This window comes from Sesamum indicum, linkage group LG8, assembly GCF_026168435.1.
Source record: "Sesamum indicum cultivar Baizhima isolate 11 linkage group LG8, ASM2616843v1, whole genome shotgun sequence".
NCBI lineage: Eukaryota > Viridiplantae > Streptophyta > Magnoliopsida > Lamiales > Pedaliaceae > Sesamum > Sesamum indicum.
The window spans coordinates 31,436,278-31,458,158 of record NC_142664.1 but is presented as its reverse complement, the minus strand read 5'-3'; the positions used below and the strand labels follow the sequence as shown (position 1 = coordinate 31,458,158).

At 37.4% G+C, this 21,881-nt stretch overlaps 2 protein-coding genes across 4 annotated transcripts; one reads left to right on the top strand and one right to left on the bottom strand.

The window, feature by feature from the left end:
- Positions 1–2,167: 2,167 nt before the first annotated feature.
- KAK (HECT ubiquitin protein ligase family protein KAK) lies at positions 2,168–13,202 on the bottom strand. 3 transcript variants are annotated; one of them, XM_011090298.3, is made up of 19 exons: positions 13,080–13,202; positions 11,796–12,761; positions 11,481–11,591; positions 11,244–11,360; positions 10,960–11,130; positions 10,727–10,888; positions 9,328–9,576; positions 9,120–9,241; positions 7,615–9,043; positions 6,959–7,063; positions 4,846–6,405; positions 4,534–4,749; positions 4,304–4,408; positions 3,433–3,513; positions 3,295–3,363; positions 2,997–3,125; positions 2,798–2,920; positions 2,535–2,691; positions 2,168–2,397 (listed from the first exon to the last, which is right to left on the bottom strand). In XM_011090298.3, exons 2-18 carry the CDS (start codon positions 12,651–12,653, stop codon positions 2,626–2,628), a joined length of 5,673 nt encoding a protein of 1,890 aa, XP_011088600.2. In that variant the 5' UTR covers positions 12,654–12,761; positions 13,080–13,202; the 3' UTR covers positions 2,168–2,397; positions 2,535–2,625. The 3 variants fall into 3 exon arrangements, with proteins under 3 accessions (XP_011088600.2, XP_020551545.2, XP_088739302.1); XM_020695886.2 differs by having other exon boundaries at positions 12,948–13,099; XM_088883176.1 differs by having other exon boundaries at positions 11,796–13,099.
- Positions 13,203–14,688: 1,486 nt separating this feature from the next.
- On the top strand, positions 14,689–21,109 carry LOC105169785 (synaptotagmin-1). The gene is made up of 12 exons (XM_011090296.3): positions 14,689–14,968; positions 16,444–16,542; positions 16,642–16,692; positions 16,787–16,910; positions 17,501–17,619; positions 17,746–17,847; positions 18,167–18,241; positions 18,796–18,872; positions 18,960–19,206; positions 19,287–19,637; positions 20,069–20,200; positions 20,819–21,109. Exons 1-12 carry the CDS (start codon positions 14,858–14,860, stop codon positions 20,945–20,947), a joined length of 1,617 nt encoding a protein of 538 aa, XP_011088598.1. The 5' UTR covers positions 14,689–14,857; the 3' UTR covers positions 20,948–21,109.
- The last annotated feature ends 772 nt before the right edge of the window (positions 21,110–21,881 follow it).

The following is a 21,881-nucleotide window of genomic DNA, read 5'->3' as shown; positions in this document are numbered from 1 at the left end:
GTTGATTTCTTTACCATACATGAACTTGCATTAAGTTTTAATAGTACTATGTACTATGTACAATGAACTTTCTTTTATCTAATGGGATGCATTATATTTAATTAGTCAAATTGCATGAACATAATTCAATTAATCAATACAATATTATTCATGAAAAACTATGGCTGGTACGTGGAATAAAAAAAAAAAAGTCTTTTATAAATATATATTATGTCACTTCTCCAAGTCAATGAAAGCGTTTTGCTTCCTTAACGAAGATCAATGCTGGTTCCCCAACTACTTTCATAGCTCCTTATCTTGTCGGCGTTACGGCATTGTTATATGCATGGCAAAGTGAATTTAATTACTGTATGTACCTAACGGTGAAATAGACTTTGGTCATTCGTCAATCATAGCGTGGCAATACTTGAAAATTATTCCCAAATTTTAGCTTCTCTCATTATTTTTGAGGAAAAAAGAAATGCAGCTGAGAACACAAGAAATTTATTAAAAATTCCAGATACATATACTATGTACTCAAGAAAGTTGGAATATATATATATTTAAAGCCCATAATAGATTAACACTGGTGCTTGTTGGGAACAAATTAATGAATGTTGTGCAACTCCAACGAGCATCCCAACATATATACATTTGTTTTATAAGGTGGTTGGAAATAAAATGTTGAGATATATGCACTAGATTTTAGAATCATCTTAAGTTTCATAATTTCATATCCAAACAAATTAAAGATCCATTGTTAAGATAAAATTCAAAGAATTTTTGGCTAGGCTTATACGATGTTGAGAGCTTGAGACCATATGAATTTTTTTCTTTTCAACAAAGTCTGTAGAGTTTTAGAATTTACCTAACTTTAGAGTCATCAGAGAAAAAATTTACCTAACTTTAAAAAATTAACTACACCTAATTTTTTTAAGGCCTCTTATTAACTCTATATGATCAAAATGCCCTCGTCATTTTGACTACATTTCAATTTTAATATTCATATATTTCACGCAAACGACTAAGAATTCTCTCTCTACTCTCAAGCATAATCTCATGAAGCCTAACATACATAAAGATATTTTCTTGTTACCAATGAAGTCCTTAAATTCTTGGGTGGAATTACAATTCGTTCATAAAAAATATGTCAAATCCAAACATAGATGCATACATCAAGATGTGCAATGGCCGAGGCTCGCCCGATCTAGAACTGGTCTAAACAAATAAAAAATTAGCTGAAGTGGCCCAAGCCTGCTCGGGTCCAAGCCAATTTCAAATATTGAAACCTAAAACCAATTCAGCCCAGTAGTCCTCGACCACTTGGTCCTGAGCCGAACTTGAGCTAGGCCTGCTGAGCCATTTTTTTTATAATATAATGCATAACGTATAAACTTAATTTTATTCTCCTAAACTAACTATTCTAGTAATTTTTTATATTTGTGAAACTTTAAAAATTATTACCATTTCTACTTATAAATTTTTAGTAATTTAATCCATTATTTATGTTTTCAAAAGTTATCATCTAAGTTCATCATGTAATGTTAACTATTATTTTTCTAATTATGATTTTTTGGCGATTTAATTTATTATTTATTGTATTTCATAATTCTACAAAAAAAATGAAGTAATTGTTAAAAAAAACCTTCTATTTCATAATAAAATAAAAATAATATCAGCACATTCGAACATGATCCAAGCCTGTTCTGGTCCTAATCGGGCATCAGCTGGGCCGATTCACGAGGTGGCCCTTCATTTATAAATGGACCCAATTTGGCCCATTTAAAAATCAACACCACCCTAGGACCAGTCATGAACAGTAGTAGGCTAGACCTGAACCGAACTTTGCTGAACTGGTCCATGCCGGATCCTAAGTTGGCTTGACCCACTATGCACCTTGACGCATATGCAAATGCGTTGCCAAATATGCAAAGCTCCTATTTTAGCAGAATGTCTATCGAATAATTTTAGTAGATGATGCTCCCTTGGTAGCCACAACCCCACCTTTGTATCAAGGCAGGCAACACTGCCCAAGTCCAAACAGGATGTGTCTTCTGCTTACAAGTCGAAACTTCCGATTCTCAGAAAACAACACGGGCGCTACAAGCCTACAAGTATGGAAAAATAGATATCCACCAACATGTTTTCAGCAGCTTATGAATAAAAAAAAAGGTAACCAGACGAACTATTTGATCAATGCTTTGCAATTATTATTAATTGTCCATTTTAACACAACACAAAAATGTCACCAGCAATCTCCATCTAAACCCCAACGCCTACACAGAGTTAATGGGAGAGGAGTCAAAATATTCATCCAAAAAAAAAGGGAAAAGAATCCCTACTTATTTACAAGCCATTAATGCAGATGCTTAAGATATCCCCTCATTGCTAGTGTTCTCGAGCAGCATTTTGTCAAACCTGAAAGGCACATCCAAATTTCCACCAAATTTACAACCCCAAAAGAAAGGGAAAATAAACATAATGGATTGTTGTGATGCCAAAATTGAGCTTCCAAATAACACCTAGGTTAAAAAGGTGTGCGAAAAGGGGGTCACCTTTATTAAGAATCTAACTGCAGCTTCAACCCACCAGTTTCTGGGCATCCTAGTAAATATTCTTGCAGGTCCAGCTGGTTAGTCTTACAACTCATGACAAATCAAAAGATCCTTGTCCTTCTCTAATGGCATACAGTAGTTTCTTGTACATGATTTCCTAAACCCAAAACACCAAAAAGCAAAACATCAATGCAAAATAGCAGTTATCAAAACAAACAGTACACTCTCCACGATCATCAACAGTAGCCATAAGCAACCCATACCTTGGAGGAATATGGTGGAAGCTTCAAGTAGTTTGCACATGTCATCACGCTGGGCAAGTCATCATCAGCAGTTTCTGATGGACCAGAACCATTATGTGCGTCGTTGCTTGTGCTTGAAGAATGCTGTTCAATGGTAAAAGGGTGTATTAATATATATAAGCTAAGCAAAGATAAAAATAGATCATCACAAGCTATATACCTTTCTGACAATTGTTAACTTAGGATTCAGCACTGCCAGACCACCTGGTGGAAGCCGAGGAGCACCAGTAACGAACTGACAGAAGGCCCGTTGCTGCTCCACCGTGAATTCACTCATAATTTCAAGAAGCTGATAACAAGATGAAAGGCACAACATCAGCATAAGTGCAGATATATCAACTTTGTAAAAGTGATACAAGAAACTTGGTTCAGGATTCAAGTTGCCAATCCTTGTTCTTCTCTCTCTGGATCAATATTTAAATTTCCTCTCTGTGTTTATGTAATTGAGGTTTACATACATTGACAATGGCAGGACTCTTGGATGTGTATCCATGATCAAATTTAATGTGATCTGCAAGCGACTCAGCCTGCATTTAAAGAAAAATATGTTAAACCAGGCACACGAGGAATCCAAGTCCTGTTGAGGGCATTATTACCTTCCACAGCTCTCTGCGGCCACAGAGCAGATAGTCCAACTCATTTGGAGAAAATATTTGTAAGGTTGAGATGTCAAACACCTAGGAAACATAGATCCACTAATGTAATCAGACACATGCCTAGAAATAACGAACATCAATATATACTATTTTGTCAGCCAATTGAAAAAATAGTATCCACATAATGGACACTACCTCTTTGAATAGCAAAAGATTGCCAATCATGCAATCACTAATTTAAACAGTACATAGCCGCCCTTCTCATTGGTTCACAAAAGGATGAAACAAATAGAACAAAAAGAATGGAGCATGGTCAAATAAAAGCAGGCAAGAGTAATTCACATCAAGCCATGCACATAACAGTACTGACCTTGGAGCCGAAGCACTTTAAATAACATACCTTCTTCCTTTATTTTCTACTTTTTTTTCCTTTTACTTCTCCATCACAACTCATTATCCCACCATCACTATATCACCTTGACACCAACATGCCAATACCAATCTTAAGCAGTTGAGTGATGGTTTAGGCTACATGTGATGGTTTGAACAAATATTGGAAGGGATGTGTGACCGGATCAATGATAGAGAAGCATGTCATCAATTCAAACCAAAGGGTCGTTTGATCTGGCATTGCCATCAGCACGGCCAAATTACAACTTACTAACATACTTCGGAGGATCAACAGGACTATGAGAGAGAAGACAGTCATTGACTGGAACAGAAGGGTGAAATAGTCTTATCTATTTTCATCTGGCACGCCACCGGAGCATTCAGACTACAAATCGCTACTTGCTAGACAGACTCTCCGGGAACATGAAGAGAGATGCATTTGACATTGAAAGGAGAAGAGAATAAAATAAAAGATACCAACCTGATTAAAGCCGGATCTAAATGCTTCCATTTGTCGCAAGATCCCAGTCCCCACAGTAGCATCAACAACAAGGGAAACATAATCTTCCAGACTGCTCGCATCCACCTGAAAATTTCAGTAGAGTAAAGACGGTGAGAAACCGGTAATTAAAGTAAACAGCCACTAAGGTGGGTGCAGGGGTGTAGTGGAACAGAAACTAATGACAGGAATAGATAGGCATATGAGCATACATTCGCATCGCCTGGTCTCAAAACATATTCCGGGTAGCCTGGAACGGAGAAATCTAAACAAAGATCCTCAATTGAAACTCCTCGAAAATGCAACTCCTCTGGATTATAGCTTCCTATTGACTCCAAATACTGTTTTCGGCGGACAAGGGCTTGCAATTCTTGCAAAGTAGTCCCAAGTTCCACATCGAAAGAGATGATATCATGCAAATCCAGCTCCTGGGGTTAAGAAGTCATGATATAATTATTTAATCTTAAAAAACTACAGACAGACAAAATCTTCTTTTGTAACCAACAAGAGCAAAATAATCTTACTTGACCAAGTACTAGTTTATAAAAGGCAGCAGACAGCGGCAAATCAAGTAGCCTCCCATCTTGAAGAGCTTTGGCCATTACTCGGCCGAGTAACCGAAAATACTCCATGACTTTAGCAAACTGACTACCAGCAGAAGTATCAGCACTGGGTGGCCAAGGACGAGGAAACAACCCAAGAGGCATGTGAATTATATCTATGTCACCACCAGCTGAGGAATTAGTTTTTACATCCAACTCTCCCCCTACACCAATATCCATAGGGGTTCCACCCACTGGTGAACTTGACCTCCACATTCCTAATCCAACCTTCTGAAGGTCATGGCTCAAGAGGGTGTAAAACTCCAAAGTAGGCCCCAATCCAGTACCAACCTCACCAAAATATTCAACTTCGAGAACAGCTTTTTGACTGCAATACATTTCCATAACTTTTGCAGCAGAATCTAATATCCGGTTCCTAGAAACACGAACTTTCTGGCGCTGTAATCTACCAACCCTGACCTCTCTTTCACTTGTGGATCCATGGCCATCAGCACCTTGCTGCTGCTGGAGCCGATACAATGCACGAGACAATCCAAAAGCAGTTGAATAGAAATATTGACGCCGAGTTTCAAAAGGAAACAAAAATGGGCAAGCTTTAGTCAGCTGGTAGCACCATGATGGAAGCGATCCACTGCAAAGTGCAAGTGCATCCTGAATTTGTCGTGCCAATTTCGGAGTAAGCTTGCTATTTACAAAATCCTCTGGAGAAACTCTGACTCCAGCAGCATTGAGTTCATCTAGACTAGAGACTTTCCCCTCAGAAAACCTATCAATTGCTGCCAGCACTCGCAAGCGCGGAGCAAGCTGATTCAATCCCTCTAGCACACGTAGTAATGCTAATATGTTATAAGTTGGATTACTTCTTTCCAAATCACAAGGAAGTTCCCCTTGCAAAATGCTATCTAATAGGGAGACATGATTCGAGGACGCATCAGGGGCAGAGTTACTAGATGAACTAGCTTTTCCAGACTTCGACGGAGGTGTTGACATCACAGTCCCAAGTGAAGATCTCTCAGCTTGATTATTTGCTTTTTGATACATTATAGTGTAAATATCAGACCAGAGCTTACTCCCATCACTTGATACAAGATCACTCCCAGCAAACCTGTCCTCATCATCCTCATCCAAAACAAACTGCCGTTGGATTGCCTGATAAATTGTCAAGTGTCTATTAAGCTGCCTCCCCCCTGCAGTAAATATTAGTTTTGGTTCGCTAGAGCCAAATAAGGGGCGTCCCTGACGATCTCTGCCGCCACTTACACCTCCATTATTGCCAGATGCAAGTCCAGCCATAGTAGCAGCGGCGAAGGACATTGCACCCCTTGAACCAAATGAAATACTATTCCTAAACTCCGTAGAATCTAATCCTCTGCCTGAAGCACCTTTACTGCCAGAACTACAAGTTGGATTCTTCTGAGCATCACTCTGTGCAGGGACAGGACTATCTTCTACAGTGTCACCCAATTTAACGTCGTGCACTTTGTCTGGCGTGCAAATTGGAAGAGTATCATCTCCCAGTACCTGTGAAAAAATGAAAAATTCAGTACAAGGAGATTCACTCATGTTTTACATCAGAAACAATCAGATGTGATAAACACAATATCCATCTCCTATTTCTAGTAGCAAATTGCGCTTCATATCAGGAAGCACCTACTTCCAGTACGGAAATAATAGATGCTGAAAGCCTGAAACATACATATTAATCATGAATGCTCTCATGGACTCGCCATATTGTGGAACTTAACTAAAAAGCATCTGGCAACTTCGCTCAAACTGGCTAATTGACGAACACGTCTTTTACCATATTCTAATCCCGTGTCGTCTATTTTGTAAACATATTGTACCAGTTTATCAGTTGATTTTTAGTTCAAACCAGGAATTCTGATCAACCGTAATCTTGTTTTTATATCCACCTGACTCATGCAACATTAAAGATAGTTATATTTTGCAGAAACCAGAACAGATTACCAACCAGGAAAAGTAAAATATGAGGGACCCTCTCAAGAAAACATTTCAAACCAGGATACTAACGTGCCTAAGAAATTTAAAAAGATCAATCAGATAATCAACATACATCGTCATTGTCATCATCATCCTCATCATCGTCATCACAGGAGATATCTTCATCTTCAATCACCAGAGCATCATCTTCCACAGGTGAAAAATCCAATTCGTCTTCCTGCAACAAGCACATAAACAAAAACTCAAATATTCAAAATCTCACAGATGTAACAGGTCAAGAGAAATCAATGAGATTGTCAGCTACAAGATCAAACATATCAATTAACGAAAATAGTTCATATCCAGCTCAGCAGTAGAACATCACCTAGTCCAGAGTTTACTAAACTGAGAGACCACTAAAGGACAAAATGGAGAAAAACAAAAAACTGATGACACAGCACTGTTAGCATACACTTTTGACTATATTTTAAAAGACAACACAACATAGACACAAAATGTTTACACTGTTGATAAGAAAAGTCTACTAAGCAGTTTATAACCAGGAAAGGACTCACATGGATGCAACAACTGAATCCAAAAAGAGATCGCAAGTGAGTTACAGATGCACACTATGAGTATCATTTTTTTTTAAACAAAACTTACTCTCGAAGTATAAGTATGTAATTGAGCATGTCAGGACTCTGCACCAGGAGCCTAATAGATGTCAACAGAATCTAAAGCAAACCAACCATTTCAACTCATTGTTCTTTCATGCAGTAAAAAGCATACCTCAGAAGAAGAGGTGTTCTCATCCACTGGCTTCATTTGGTTATCTTTGTCTAGAGCGCCTCTTCTGAGGGCAGCATTTCTACCGTGGTGGAGTGCCCTACCCTCTTCTTGGGTTGGTTTCAAGACTGCTTTTCCCTTCACCTTTAATGAGCTGGAACTCTTTTCTTGTGACGAATCTTTTTTGGTTGTTTCACCTGTACTAACAGAAGATCGGGATCGTGTGGAATAACGTCGAGTACCATAAGCAGGAGCAGAAGTAGATGCCGACGAGACACCAGCACTCACAGGAGTAGTACCAGACTCAGCGTTTTCAGCAGATACTGGGGGCTTTTGACCAGACTCACTTCGTTGAACCCTGGGCCAGAGGAAGTCTTCAACAGCAGCCAAAGTTGCTAACGGATCAATAAGTACAACATTTGAAGAGTAATCCCGGAGACCTTTTTCTCCCTGTGCTCGGCAAAGGCGCAGCTTGAACGGCTGAGATAGAACACTGAGACCAGAAGAAAGGCGAGCACTCCCGCCTGATGACCGGGAAGTGTGGCTCAGCACAACAGGGAAACGCTCCAATGAGGATAAAGCATTCTGAAGCTTTTGAACCAAAACACTCATGGGAACTACATGTCCTTCATCAACCTTCGAAGGAAGGGCAAGAGAAACAAAAGACTTGTATCTTCTTGTCGCTTGTTCGCAAAGCTTAGGCAAATTGACTTCAGAAATTCTCTCCTTGGAGAAGTACCCGCAAGTAAGGTAATTGAGCAAAGAAGACACAACTCCACTGCCTATAAACTCAAAAGTCGATACACCATCCTCCCTGCTAAGCTCCAGTAGCATTTCAGCTATCACCTCAACCAGGTGTTCATCTTTACTAACGGAGATATCAGCAAGCTGAGTACCAGAGGCTTTTGATTTTCCCTTGGATTTAGTTTTTTGTTCATCAATACCCAAGTTCAACCTCGTGCAGAGATTCTTTAACCGGAGCAGGTCATCCGTAAACCCAGTTTCATTGTCCTCTGGATCTGAAGGAAAATATTTTTCCTTGAAAGCTTTTGCACATGCACTAACAGCCGCCCGAAGACTTGAATTAGCAGTTGGAATTTCTACTGAATTTGGAGGTGAGATAATAGTTGGAACTGAAGTTTTAGAATCATCAGCGTTATTTGCATCTGAGCTCAAATTACCACCTCGTCTTCGATTCCGCCTAGAACGTGATGACGATCCAGGAATAGAATCATTAATCTTCTCATGGGGCAATGGTTGACAAGTATTAGTAGATCCCCCCAGTATCAACTTATCCACGGCATGAACAACACCTTCCCTTACAAACATCTTTGAGAAAGTACCAGGAAGCTTTTCCATCAAAATTTCTGCTATTTGAAGGGCAGGCACCAATGCTTGAGGATCTTTCCAAGCTAAAACCCCAGCTAAGAAGCTACACAAACAAAAATATTATTGGCTGACCAGTAAAAGATATAGACTGCAATCAAAAGTGTGGTGAAGCTGTGTACCTAGAGATATTTGTAACATTTATTAAAGACTGGATCATTTCTGAAGTACTAAAGTACATGAGCTTTCCGATAACGGAAAGACACTTATGGCGGATGGGACCATTGACACTGGAACCATAAATCTGCATGGAAAAACCCAGGTAAATTGTTTATTATGCTATTTCTTAACATAAAAAGGGAACTATATTGCTGCATTCCGAAAACTGACCTGTACTAGAACAGGAAGGAGATCCATCCCAAACTGCAGCAGGAGCGCTGGCTGATCATTCATTAGTTTCTCACGAGTTGAAACATCATGTATATTCCCATTTGAATCTTCCTGTTTCCCAGAGCTTCCTACATGACCCTTCTTAGGAAAAGAACCCCTAACAAACAAACTACTGCTGGCTGGAAGAGATATTGTCCCTTGAGGAAGTGGCGGAAGCAGCTCATTTGCCAGGTTCACAATCTCAAAGATCTGATGTTACAAAGAACTATAAATTAATAACGGAGCTAAAACGACCAGTCCTGTCCATTCCTTACTGGAGTAGGCAGACTGGAATTGCCCAACTCTATACCCAATGAACAGGCCTGAGCACCAGACCGAGCCAGACTAAAGGAATTTAACAGGTGTGTGTAGGGTATGTACGTTGCACTTTGAATTGTCATAGTAATTCTAGCCAGTGGCACTAATAGATTCCAATCAGATGAACAATTCAAATTTTAAAACTAATAGCAACACCCTCCCGCCTAAAGAAAAGGAAAAAAGAAAACATAGAGCAACATCCTTTCTGTGTCACCTAGTGATTCCTCCCCTCAAACCCCAACAACTTCAACTGAATCCTACATCTTTATTTCCTATGTTATTGAAGATGCTTAACCAAGCCTTATTTTTGGACAATGTTCAAGTAAGTTACTAAAGTTTGCCAACCAGCATGCCCAAATCTACACAAAAAAGTAAGTCACCAAAATCAAGAAAAGGGCGGGAAAATCAAACCAGGTCTTTACCCAACCCAGAGGTCAGGCAGGGTAAGGGACACCTGATCCGCAGACCAGATGGGTCTCATACCAGGTCTGATGTGGTCAGTTGTGGTAATAGCTATGGCTATTTTCAAGTATGGGCCTGGGTCTGTAAATCCGTACACATTACTACGCTTAGAGTTTACCAGCCAACTCTCGATCAATGACCCCACTATGTTATATTGAAATTTTTTTCTAGATAGTGTGAAATTTATTATTTTGACCCCATTGCAAAACTAAAAAATCCACATATAAAGGTGAATTACAGGAGCCAAAAAAACGTGGCCAGAAAACAAGAAGTGAAAGAAGAACAAAAGTGTTCTACTTCCTCAAATTCACAAATAGGTCATACACTAAACACAGTTTAATGTGAAAATGCCAGACCTTTATTCCAATCCATCCAGCTACGCAATAGGATCTCAATTTCACAAATACAACAGTAGTTCAACATTCCACCAAACAGGTGTGAAAGCAAAAGGGAGATACGAATCACATGAAGGATGAACTTTTCGACATCTCACGTTACCAGAATGCAAGTACAATTCCAAATTATTAAAGGAAAACCTGGAAAGGCTGAGAGTCAAGCTAAGCAAGGAAAAAGTCCTTACCTGCTCTGTTGGTCTACTTAAAGAAGGTGAAACAGACATGCTTGATACAAGACCAGATCCTGATAAAATATCTTTCAGAATGCCACTGATTCCAAGTAGGAGCAGGGACTTAGCTCCTAAAGCAGAACCACTTGCACAAGTCGAAAGAAGCCGGATCAATCCCTACATGCACGTAATGTCATATTACAGCCTCTCAATAAAATACCTGACCCAGAATAAATCATTAACCTCACCGTGTACGTAGAAGTACTAAGTGAAGCCTGACCACCTCCAGAATTGCTGGATGAAATCAGGGCTGCAGCTTGTGTGACAAGACCATGGTTGCAGAGGTCATCAAGCTTCTCAGGCGATGAAGCAAATGCCTCAGCGATCCGCGTCAGGCAAATAGATGCATGTTCCAAAACCTATTAATCACATGAAGAACTTGCCAGTAAGCACTGAAAGAAGAGGATGCAGAACCAATTGTAAATCTACCTGTTAAACCTTCGTCAAATCAAACTGCAGCATAATATCTCACCTTTGCATCATGATATTGTAGGAGATTAGTCAACAAGGGAACAGCTTCCATTACAAAATCAGCTGCATCTGAAGGTAGCTTCTTGCACATGTTTGCAGCAGTTGATAAGGCAACTCTCTGACAGCGTATCAAATAGAAATTAGATTGCTTAAATCAGTAGAAATACTCCAACATTTAATTTAATTGATAGTTCAAATATGAAAATTAACTATTCAATTGTCCCATTCTAAGAGGCACCTGAACCCCTGTGGAGAAGAAATCGAGGTATGAAAGAACAGCCATAAGTGCGCCAGCCCGCAAGCAAGCTGTTGGGTGTTCCTGAGATATCTTTTTCAGGGCTTGCAACGACTGATTCAAAAAAATCGAAATCATCACTCCATTTTCAACGTTAAGATAATATACAAAACTGTCCCCATGGCTGGGCATGTGAAAAATCAGTCAATAGCAACAATTACAGAATTTGATGAAAAAAGCATAGTAATTCAAAAATTGCTAGCTTCAAGTAACAATTCTCAGCACAGATTATTTCCCAACATTAACCAACAAGCTTACCTGTTCAGCCAAGTCCATATACTCGATTGTCAGCAGCCTAGCAACAAAGCAAGATACAGCCCCATAATGCACCACTGCAGCGCAAGAGGAGGGCAGGACATCAACCAAGTGTGTGAGCGCTCTAGCAGCAAGAAGCATTATATCAGGGTTACTCTCGTGATTAAGTAACCCCACCAGCACTGGAACGAAAGAATCAACAGAAAATGTACTCAAAGAATCCTCTGTCCCAATTGAGAGAATGTCACAAAGCTGTGTTAAAGCCTCCACCTGCTTCCCTTCCTCGCCATCAGCCCTCAACCCTGACAAAATCTTCTTCAACCGGCCACTTTGATGAGAAGACGAAGCTAATCCTACTGCCGAGCTAGGGAGCAAATCATCCAATCCAGCACCCAATTTTCTTAACAAACCCTGTAGAGCACTGCTAGCAGAAGTCAAATTCTGATGCAAAATCCCACTTCCACCTTCACTGTCATTATCCTCATAATCGGCTTCAAGCGAATCAATGTTCAGCCCTAAGCTCCTCTCTGTTTCTCTGTGCCTGATTTCAGGCTCTTTCTCTTTACCCTTGTCCAAATTAGTGTTTTCCTTCTTATTATTATGATCCCAATTTTGAGCACCACTAGGGTTCTTGCCACGGCGACCACGAGTGGTGGAGGCAGATGCGGTGGACGGTTCCAGTGCGGGGTCCATAGAGGTGGATAGAGCAGCGGTGCGAGAACGAGTGGAGATCAGATGGGTGTTGGCTGCAGGAATAGCGGATGTAGCAGAGAGGCGAGAACGTTTGGTGGGGCGTGTGGTTGGGCCAGAGGACGCTGCTGAGGTGGATGCCTCCGCCCGCTTCCGGCTCCGAGTTTCCATACAATAACCCTACACAATCGGCTATTAAAGTCGCCGATTAATCGGCGATCAGACGCTCCATCGATTCCCAAAGCCGTATCATGTCACCCCCGCAGCCACCAAAGACACCTAATTCCTCAAAGTCGATACAAAAAAATTAGAATGAATGCCGAATCAACTGAATCAGAAACCCTAATTCAATACAAAACCCTCAGAATCAATTCAATTGTGCCGACGTAAAATACAATCAGAACCCAGGTTGGACACGAAACTCAAATAAATAATATCAATTGTAATCGAGTTGTGAGACCGTACAGATAATCCAACGCAATCTTGAGACAGAAACGAATATAAAAACTATACTGGAACAGATGTAAATAAATACGAAAATCGAAAACCCTAATTGTATGGGCTGCCCTTTTCTCTTTTGTCTGTAGAATTCCTCACCTCTTGATCTTCTGTTGTTGTTATATACGCTCCCTGCCTTATAAAGAGGATTTGATACTCAGTGAGGAAAACAGTAAGGCGGTGTATTTTGTTTTAGTTAGCAAGTATATATTTAAGGTGGGCTATAAATTCTTCAAATTAGCCTTTCTTATAATATGGCTCACACTCACTGTGATTCCCTTTGTTTTACTATTCAATATTAAAAATTATAATTATATAAATGGCCTCCACTATTATCATATATTAATAACTTGGAAATGAAATATTATCATGAAACTTAAATTAAACACCTACATGTACCATATTATAATACCAAAAAATACAGATGATAGTGTGAATGATTTAAATTAATTTGTCAGATAATAAAATGTTATGTTTCTTCGTTTATTGTATTCTCCATTTAATTATTTTTGCTTCTTCTATTGGCTATTTAAAATAATTTTGCCTTTACACTATGATCCTATTTTTTCTATGATATTTAACCTCCGAGTCAATTAATATATTAATAGTGATACAAGAACATATGATATAAATGATTATAATTCAAAAGAGACCTCGTTTATGCTATTTGTGTCGGAAATAATTATACTCTCTTTTAATAAAATTTGATGTAATTATACATAATTTTCTCCTGATTTTATAAATATCCTCGAAGTAGAAGTCTAACAAATAAGTTAATGCATGCTTTTTTGCTTCAAATTAACTTATCACAGGTTTATTACAAGTCAAAACAAATATTTTTATGATCAAATTATCTTTATTCATATCTACACGTTAATACATGTAATGATGTATATTTTCATCGTTATAATGGTAGTTTAGTCACAAATATTTAATGTAATTTTTCGAATAACATATGTGTATAGGGAAGTGTAATTATTCGTTTATGTTATTTTCTTTATCTCCACTTTCCACTAATCTATACTTCCAAGTACATTTTCTCCAACCTAATATTGCATTTCCTCATCTCTCATCTACCATACCTCATTTATTTCTTTATCCACCTATTTTTATTATTTGTTTTTTAAATAATTATATATTAATATCACGTTAACGTATATTTTGAAAATAATTAAATTATCTTTTACTAAAATTTAATATAACTATACGTAAATCTTACCTGATTTGAAAGAGAGAAAGCGATAAGGCAAAAAATTGATAATGATTTTGTCAAGACTCTCAAATGAAGAGTAGCACCATTCATCTGATTACAGCAAATAAATGGGCCGGCCCATAATAAATATTTATATTAAATAAATTATTATTATTAATATAATATATTAATTAATATATTTTGTTATGTTTATATTTATAATATATTTTGAAATATAAATAGTTATTTATTTATATACACATGCGAACAGCTAATATAAAAAGAGCATATATCTTTGCTTCGGTGAAAAAAAAGTGATTTCCCTCTCTTTTACACATTCCGCAAAAATCTCAACGCGGTCAGGGGTATCTAAGTATGAAATGACATTAATGGCACGACAATCTATGTAAAGAATTGACTCTACGTCAAGATCCACGCAAGGGTACTTATGTCTTTTACTAGTTGGCGTTGTCTGCACTTGTGCTGTGTCTGTCGACATAAATATTTGTTTATTTTTAGTATACGACGATCAAAGGAGTGATTAATTGTCGATTAGAGTTTCTGGAAGAAGCTTGATTGAATAGTTGCGACACGACATAGTAGCTGTTTTGTTTTCACCATTTGAGCTTCAGCTTCGCAGAAATTTGTGTTGCTTGAAATTTCAAAAAGGGTTAGCTTTCTGGAGATGGGGTTTTTAAGTGTAATATTGGGGTTTTGTGGATTTGGAGTTGGGATTTCTACTGGAATGGTGCTTGGGTATTACTTATTCATCTATTTTCAGCCCTGCGATGTTAAGGTGTTCCCTCTCTCTTTCTCTCTCTCTCTCGCGCGCTTGCTTATGCTACACAGTAGCTGCAGTTATTTGCTCCTTTTTTTTTGTATTTGTTTTATGCATTGATGATTTGCATATTTGTGTTTTGCCAATGAATGTGTATGTGGGAATTTAATTTTTTTTTTAAATGTTGCTTGGGGAGTTGCAGTCAGTTATATGTTAGCTTTTGTTGGAGGGGATTTTTAAATAGAGCGAGAACTAGAACGAAACTAAATAAATGGAGACTTATGCACACTACGTTCATTGTGAATTTGTATGTTTTTCCTCATATCCTAGTTATCTCTATTTGATTGATATCCTGTAGCTTTACCGATAGAATTCATGTGAGGAGATGGAGGATGTATAAGTACTGTCCAACAATTTGTTGCTTGTCTATATTAGAGTATAAGCTGGACTGCTTCTTTCAATGTTGAACTATACTTTGAGTGATTGGAACTGTTGATCATTGGATCAAATGGCCACTGATAAGCTGGATATGACTAGTTCAAATGCTCCATTTCCTCCATGCTGTAAATTCGGAGGAAAGATTATTTTGTTTGTTTCCTTCACTTGTTTCTTTTGATGGGTGGAGGATACTTGAAACAAGATAGAGGTTGCAAAGTTATGATTTAGTACCACAATAGGATAATTTTTTGAAGAAGCAAGTATAACTCGACTCCCTGTTACCTCTCAAATTACAAACTTATCCAGCAGGCTCAGCAGTTTCTTTCTTATTCATGGTTAGTTCCAACAATGTGTTGACATTCACAATGTTTTACGCGCATTATGAATTTACATCAGCACATGTCTGAGGTGAGAACTTGTGAATGCAAAATTGTAAATTCACCAGGTAAAGGGCTTGTGCTTATGAACATTCTAAATCTATATTAGAATAAGTTCTAAAAAATGTTTTGCCCATAGCCATGTAATTAAAAATGACAGTCCAGTTTTAGGCAGTGCCAAAGTCAACAAAAGTATCAGACATTTTCTTCCGCTACCAAATTGTATATGCTTATTTTTCTATGTCATAGGTGACCATGCACTAAACTAAATGTGTTTGGTTGGTCGAAATCGAGAATTCCTTGGTTCATGTTCAAATTGTTAGTTCAATTTGTGGGACCAACAATTTTAGTGCAATTTCACCTCACTGCTATACATCCATCTTCACAATCACTGAAGTATAGAATTCAGTTACGTCCAGGGTCTCTTAGCATTTATGTCTGATGCAATGTTGAAGATGGGATGTATGAGCTGGATTTTATATTGTAGTTGGGTTTCTCAGTAGTGTGTTATTGATATCTATTTGTCTGATGTAGATGGTACAGATCAATCCTTTCCTAATCCTGCAAATCGAACCATCTCCTTTCTTTTAGGCTCCATATAGTTGTTTGTGGATGAAAATTAACATAACAATAAGGTGTCAAATGTGCAAAACAATTTCTGACTCTTAATTTTATCAGGATCCTGTCATTCGTCCTTTGGTTGAGCAAGACTCACAAAGTTTGTTGCGATTACTTCCTGAAATACCCCTTTGGGTAAAGAATCCAGACTATGATCGTGTAAGTTTGGCGACATAGTCACTTATATTGCATTCAAATATTTGTATGTATAGTTGTCTTATGTTTATGTTGTAATTTACTTTCTCTACTGGTACAAAGATTGACTGGCTCAACAAGTTCCTTGAAGTGATGTGGCCATACCTTGACAAGGTATTGATATCCACTGAATATTCTGTACCATCGTTTACCTTCTTTATAAGATATCTATTCATCTGTTTCACATCAATTGTCTTGCTTCTTGTAGGCGATTTGCAAGACGGCAAAAAATATAGCCACCCCTATTATTGCCGAGCAAATTCCCAAATATAAAATTGAATCTGTTGAATTTGAGACACTGACTCTAGGATCTCTGCCACCCACTTTTCAAGGTTAGTGAAGTAATTGATATTAGTTTTGTTGAATTTGCTTTTCCTTTTATAAAGTTTCAGCATAGTTCACAATATTTTAGAAATGAAGTTAGGTTTCATAAATGTTATTTTAAAGGAAAATATATATATTTGCAGTTCCAACTTTAGAATTGGAGCTCTTAGATAATGTGTTTTAACACATGTTTCAGTCTACAGTCTAGTCTATATGTCTATCTAGGTGCTTAATTAATACCTATATTTAACAAACCCGCAGTGGGCCACTTGATCAGCCTGTGCTTAGATTTTGTTTATGAACTTTTCTTGTTCTCCTTTGCTTCTTTGGTCTAACAATAGCTGTATGTAAAATAGCAACTCATACCCTTTGAATATCGCTCTTGCTTTGCCTTTTACCAGTATATAAATGCTAACTAGTGGCTGGGTCAACACCATCCCCCAAGTTCAATTACTTCGTTTTCCTGTGGATGTGTTTTCCTCTCATGTTTATGTCCAAGTCTGGTGCATAATTTGCATTCATATGCCTTTTTTGTGTTAGCTAAGTGTGAACTAATATATCATGGCCGGGAATGAAACTGTCAAGTTTCTCATGACAGGTATGAAGGTCTATCTTACTGAAGAAAAGGAGTTGATTATGGAGCCTTCACTGAAATGGGCAGGGAATCCTAATGTCATCATTGCTGTGAAAGCGTTTGGACTAAAAGCAACCGTTCAGGTTGCCTGCTATTTTATGTTTTATAAGAATGTATCACCTATATAATAAATATAATAGATGTTGAGTTTTTGGGTCTACTTGACTGCCAATCATATTAAAAAGCAATATGTTGCTTGTACATTGCAGGTCGTTGATTTGCAGGTCTTTGCTCAACCCCGTATCACCCTAAAGCCTCTTGTTCCCAGCTTTCCATGTTTCGCCAAAATTCTTGTGTCTCTTATGGAGAAGGTTGGTGGTGTTATTTTTTAAGACCAAAAACACTTCGGACATAGAACACCAAGTACCAGATGATCGTTCTCTTTCTCGTCAGCTTAAAAGTTGTTGTGGAAGGCTGTTGAATTAATTTCTGTACTTGTTGTAATGCTTTTAGCCTGTCCCCATATAAGGTTACTGAAATTCTATTACTTTTCCAGGGTCACTTGAAGGCTTTGTGATTCATAAGAAATTCAGTTTCTTATATGTCGATATATGCTCAAACAACTCATAATATGGCATGTAGTTCTGCTTGTTAATATTCCATTTCACTAAGCTGCCCCTTCATTTGCAGCCTCATGTTGACTTCGGACTGAAGCTTGCTGGGGCTGACCTTATGTCTATTCCTGGCCTGTACCGTTTTGTTCAGGTATAACTCTGTTACATCAATTCTTAAAATCTTTTATCTCGTCTTTGATGAGTGGCATTTTTTTTTTAATTTAGATGGAAATTAGAAATAAGCACTAGATTTCAGATATATGCCGTGAACCAGATGAAAATTTTATCTTTTGAACTATAGATTTTACTTTTTTGCATTGGTACTCAAAGCTCACTTGCTTGTAGCTCTAACTGCCGCCAGTGAATGTTACTGCAGTTCACAGGTTTTGTGTTACTTGTCTAATCTCTATTAGTGATGAACTTAGGCTTGTGATCTGGAATTTCATGAACTAAAATATTATGGTAATCTATCTATTTTTTATAGTGATTTTTGTATTGCGACTAACTCCAATGAAAAAGAAGAAACACATTGGTGGCTGTGGAAAGATTACTAGGTGTTGGGTGTGGAAGGAGTACTTATGTTTGTACTTTAAAGTTCTACATTATTTGGTGATATATGTTTCTTTTTCATCAGGTGATGTATGTGCTAACCATAATATGAATCCTTCCCTTTTCATTGGGGGAAGGGGAAAAAAACTATTTCAGGAGCTTATAAAGGATCAAGTTGCCAACATGTATCTGTGGCCTAAAACCCTTGAAGTGCAAATTCTGGATCCAACAAAGTATGTATCCTAATATGTAAGATATTGCACATTTAGCCTTGTCTTCTGTGGCCTAAACTCATCTTCTGATTCAACTCAAACATTCAGAGCTATGAAGAAGCCTGTTGGAATTCTCCATGTGAAGGTTTTGCGGGCACTGAAGCTGAGGAAGAAAGATTTGTTGGGTGCATCAGATCCTTATGTGAAACTGAAACTCACTGAAACAAAGGCTCCATCGAAGAAGACCACAGTGAAGCATAAGAATTTGAACCCCGAGTGGAATGAAGAATTCAGCATGGTTGTAAAAGATCCTGAAACACAAGCATTAGAACTTCATGTTTATGATTGGGAGCAGGTATACATATCCAGTTGGAGTTACAAGTATTATTGTGATATTAAAATGTCTAACTCTAGATGTGTTCTATTTCTGTTCAGATTGGCAAACATGAAAAGATGGGTATGAATGTAGTTCCTTTGAAGGAGCTTCCCCCTGATGAACCAAAAAACATGACTCTGGATCTTCTTAAGACCATAGATCCAAGTGATGTTCAAAATGATAAGTTGCGAGGACAAATCGTGGTGGAATTGACATACAAACCTTTCAAGGAGGAAGATCTGCCAAAAGATATTGAAAATCCAAGTGCAGTACAAAAGGCTCCTGAAGGCACACCACCTGGGGGAGGGGTACTAGTAGTTACGGTGCATGAAGCTCAAGATGTTGAGGGGAAGCACCACACTAACCCATATGTGCGTATCATATTCAGAGGCGAGGAGCGAAAAACAAAGGTGTGCAACTAAATTGTTTTTCTCTAGTATGCTTTTGTGCGTACAGATGCAATTTCTGTCCACACTGCAGAGGGTATGCTGGAGAATAATTAATTTCTGATTTTGATCCTGTTTACCAGCGACGAGCTCCAACTTAATTGCTCGTGCTTATTTTCCATAGCAATTTTATGTACAGAAAATTTACCGACGGTTCCACTAAAATTTAAACTGAGTTACATACCTACTATGAAAATTAGTGAAGATCAGTAATATGTTGCTGTAGCAGAAATTTCTTATTTACCAACACCCAATTAAAACATCAATTGGATGGAATTATCACGTGTGCTGAAATCTAACTTTTGCATCGAATTGTATGTTGCTAAAGGCTGCTTTTCTGTGGATTGTCAGTACATCGGCTATTTATTTGGCTAACATTTTATTTGTTGACACAGCAAATAAAAAAGAGTAGAGATCCAAGATGGGAAGAGGAGTTCACATTCATGCTGGAAGAACCTCCTCTAAAAGACAAGCTACATGTGGAAGTACTCAGCACCTCGACCAGAATCGGCCTGTTGCATCCCAAGGTAATTCTGCCGCCTTCTTGTCTTTATTGTTTAGTAATTGGAATAAACTAATTGCTAGAAGGAGAGTTACTAGGCTAGACATGATGTCATTATGGGCTAGCTACCAACTTGGTTTAAGTCGTAGCATACTTACTGAAGCTTCTTTTCTAACCTTTTGGCTTCAGTTCCAAAAATGAAATTCTAACTGATTTTATGCGTTTTACCAGATATTTTTTTCAAAGGCAATTGTGCAGTAGGGAAGATATGAGAAGCCTTCATGTTTTGCACATTTGACTTGCACCACATTCATTGGCTTATTTATTACTACTTTCTTGGTTGCGGAATAACAAAGAAAGGTTTTGGATGACAAAGTTAAAATTTGATAGTTTTTTTAATAGGAAAGAATATCTTTATAGTCACTTTATAGACACTCTCTTCCGCACGAAAATAGCTTGATCCAGGCAAAAGCCGAGCATCTATTTAAAAGTAACACGATAATGGAACATAATGTCTGTAATTGTCTTGCTTATGCATATAAGAACAGCAAACAGCCAATAATTGTTGTTAGTGGGTTAGTGCTAATAATGCTTTTCGGCTGCTGCTTGTTAATTTCTTGAATCCTTTGGTTGATGTTATCAGGAAACACTAGGTTATGTTGATATCAGCCTAGCAGATGTTATCAGCAACAAAAGGATAAATGAGAAGTTCCATCTGATAGACTCAAAGAATGGACGGATACAAATTGAGCTGCAGTGGCAAACATCTTGACCTTCACAATCTCTTCCATTCCCCTTCAGAAAAATAAAAGAAAGAAAATGAACTTTTTGTAATTGCAAACATATGTTGGAGCTTTGGTTTTGTTGCTTGTGTACAATGATACGTATGTTGTTGGTTTGTGTACATTTTCTTGAGGCCCGGTTTCTTCTTTCACAGAGTGTACTATTGAGATAAAAAAAAAGTACTGTCCTTTCTTGACTTGGAAAAATTGCTTACATATATTTTTTTCATTTTGGTAAAGCTTAATCCGGTAGAAAGCGATTGGACATTATCTAACTTACTGTTTTACCTTGAGATCCTGTGTATAATAACTATAGGTACTGATGTTATTCACAAAACTCCACAAAAAATGAAATAGAAAAAGAATAAAGTTAGCCATTGAAATATCTCATTCTTAAGATGCAACTTCAATTTCAATTTATATCAACAACTATTTATAATATATTTTTAGTCTGTATTACATCTGGAAATATTACTCTGATTTTGTTTCTACATACTTTAGAAAAGGATAATTAGATAATGTTTGATATAATTATATATAGATTTATTATAGTTTAAAAAAATTACATATAATAATGTAAATGGTTGTTTTCATTCAATAAATAGATTCAATATTAGTTAAACTTTATCGAGGTAAAGCGAAAATAACAAGTCAATTTAAGGTGAACATGAATTTTTATATATTTATTTATTTATTGCTAATATTAGCAATAGTAAATTTTGAGAAACGATGGATTTATTTGTTAAATAGAAATAAATTTTGGGAATACTAAATAAAATTCATCAAACTATAATAAGTCAATATGTAATTGTATCAAATTTTAATGAAGGACGGTGTAAATGAGATCAATATGTAATTTATATCTATACTAATATAAAAAAACACATTTTTTACTCACAAACAACAATTATGATTTTGGGAGAC

Coding starts and splice junctions, on each gene's coding strand:
- KAK (XM_011090298.3), bottom strand. CDS start 12,653: ATGGAAACTCGGAGCCGGAAGCGGGCGGAGGCATCCACCTCAGCAGCG. Junction 11,131..11,243: donor TACAATATCATGATGCAAAG/GTGAGATATTAT, acceptor TGTGATTAATAG/GTTTTGGAACATGCATCTAT. Junction 3,126..3,294: donor AGAGTCCTGCCATTGTCAAT/GTATGTAAACCT, acceptor TCTTGTTATCAG/CTTCTTGAAATTATGAGTGA.
- LOC105169785 (XM_011090296.3), top strand. CDS start 14,858: ATGGGGTTTTTAAGTGTAATATTGGGGTTTTGTGGATTTGGAGTTGGG. Junction 18,873..18,959: donor CAAATTCTGGATCCAACAAA/GTATGTATCCTA, acceptor TCAAACATTCAG/AGCTATGAAGAAGCCTGTTG. Junction 20,201..20,818: donor TCGGCCTGTTGCATCCCAAG/GTAATTCTGCCG, acceptor TGATGTTATCAG/GAAACACTAGGTTATGTTGA.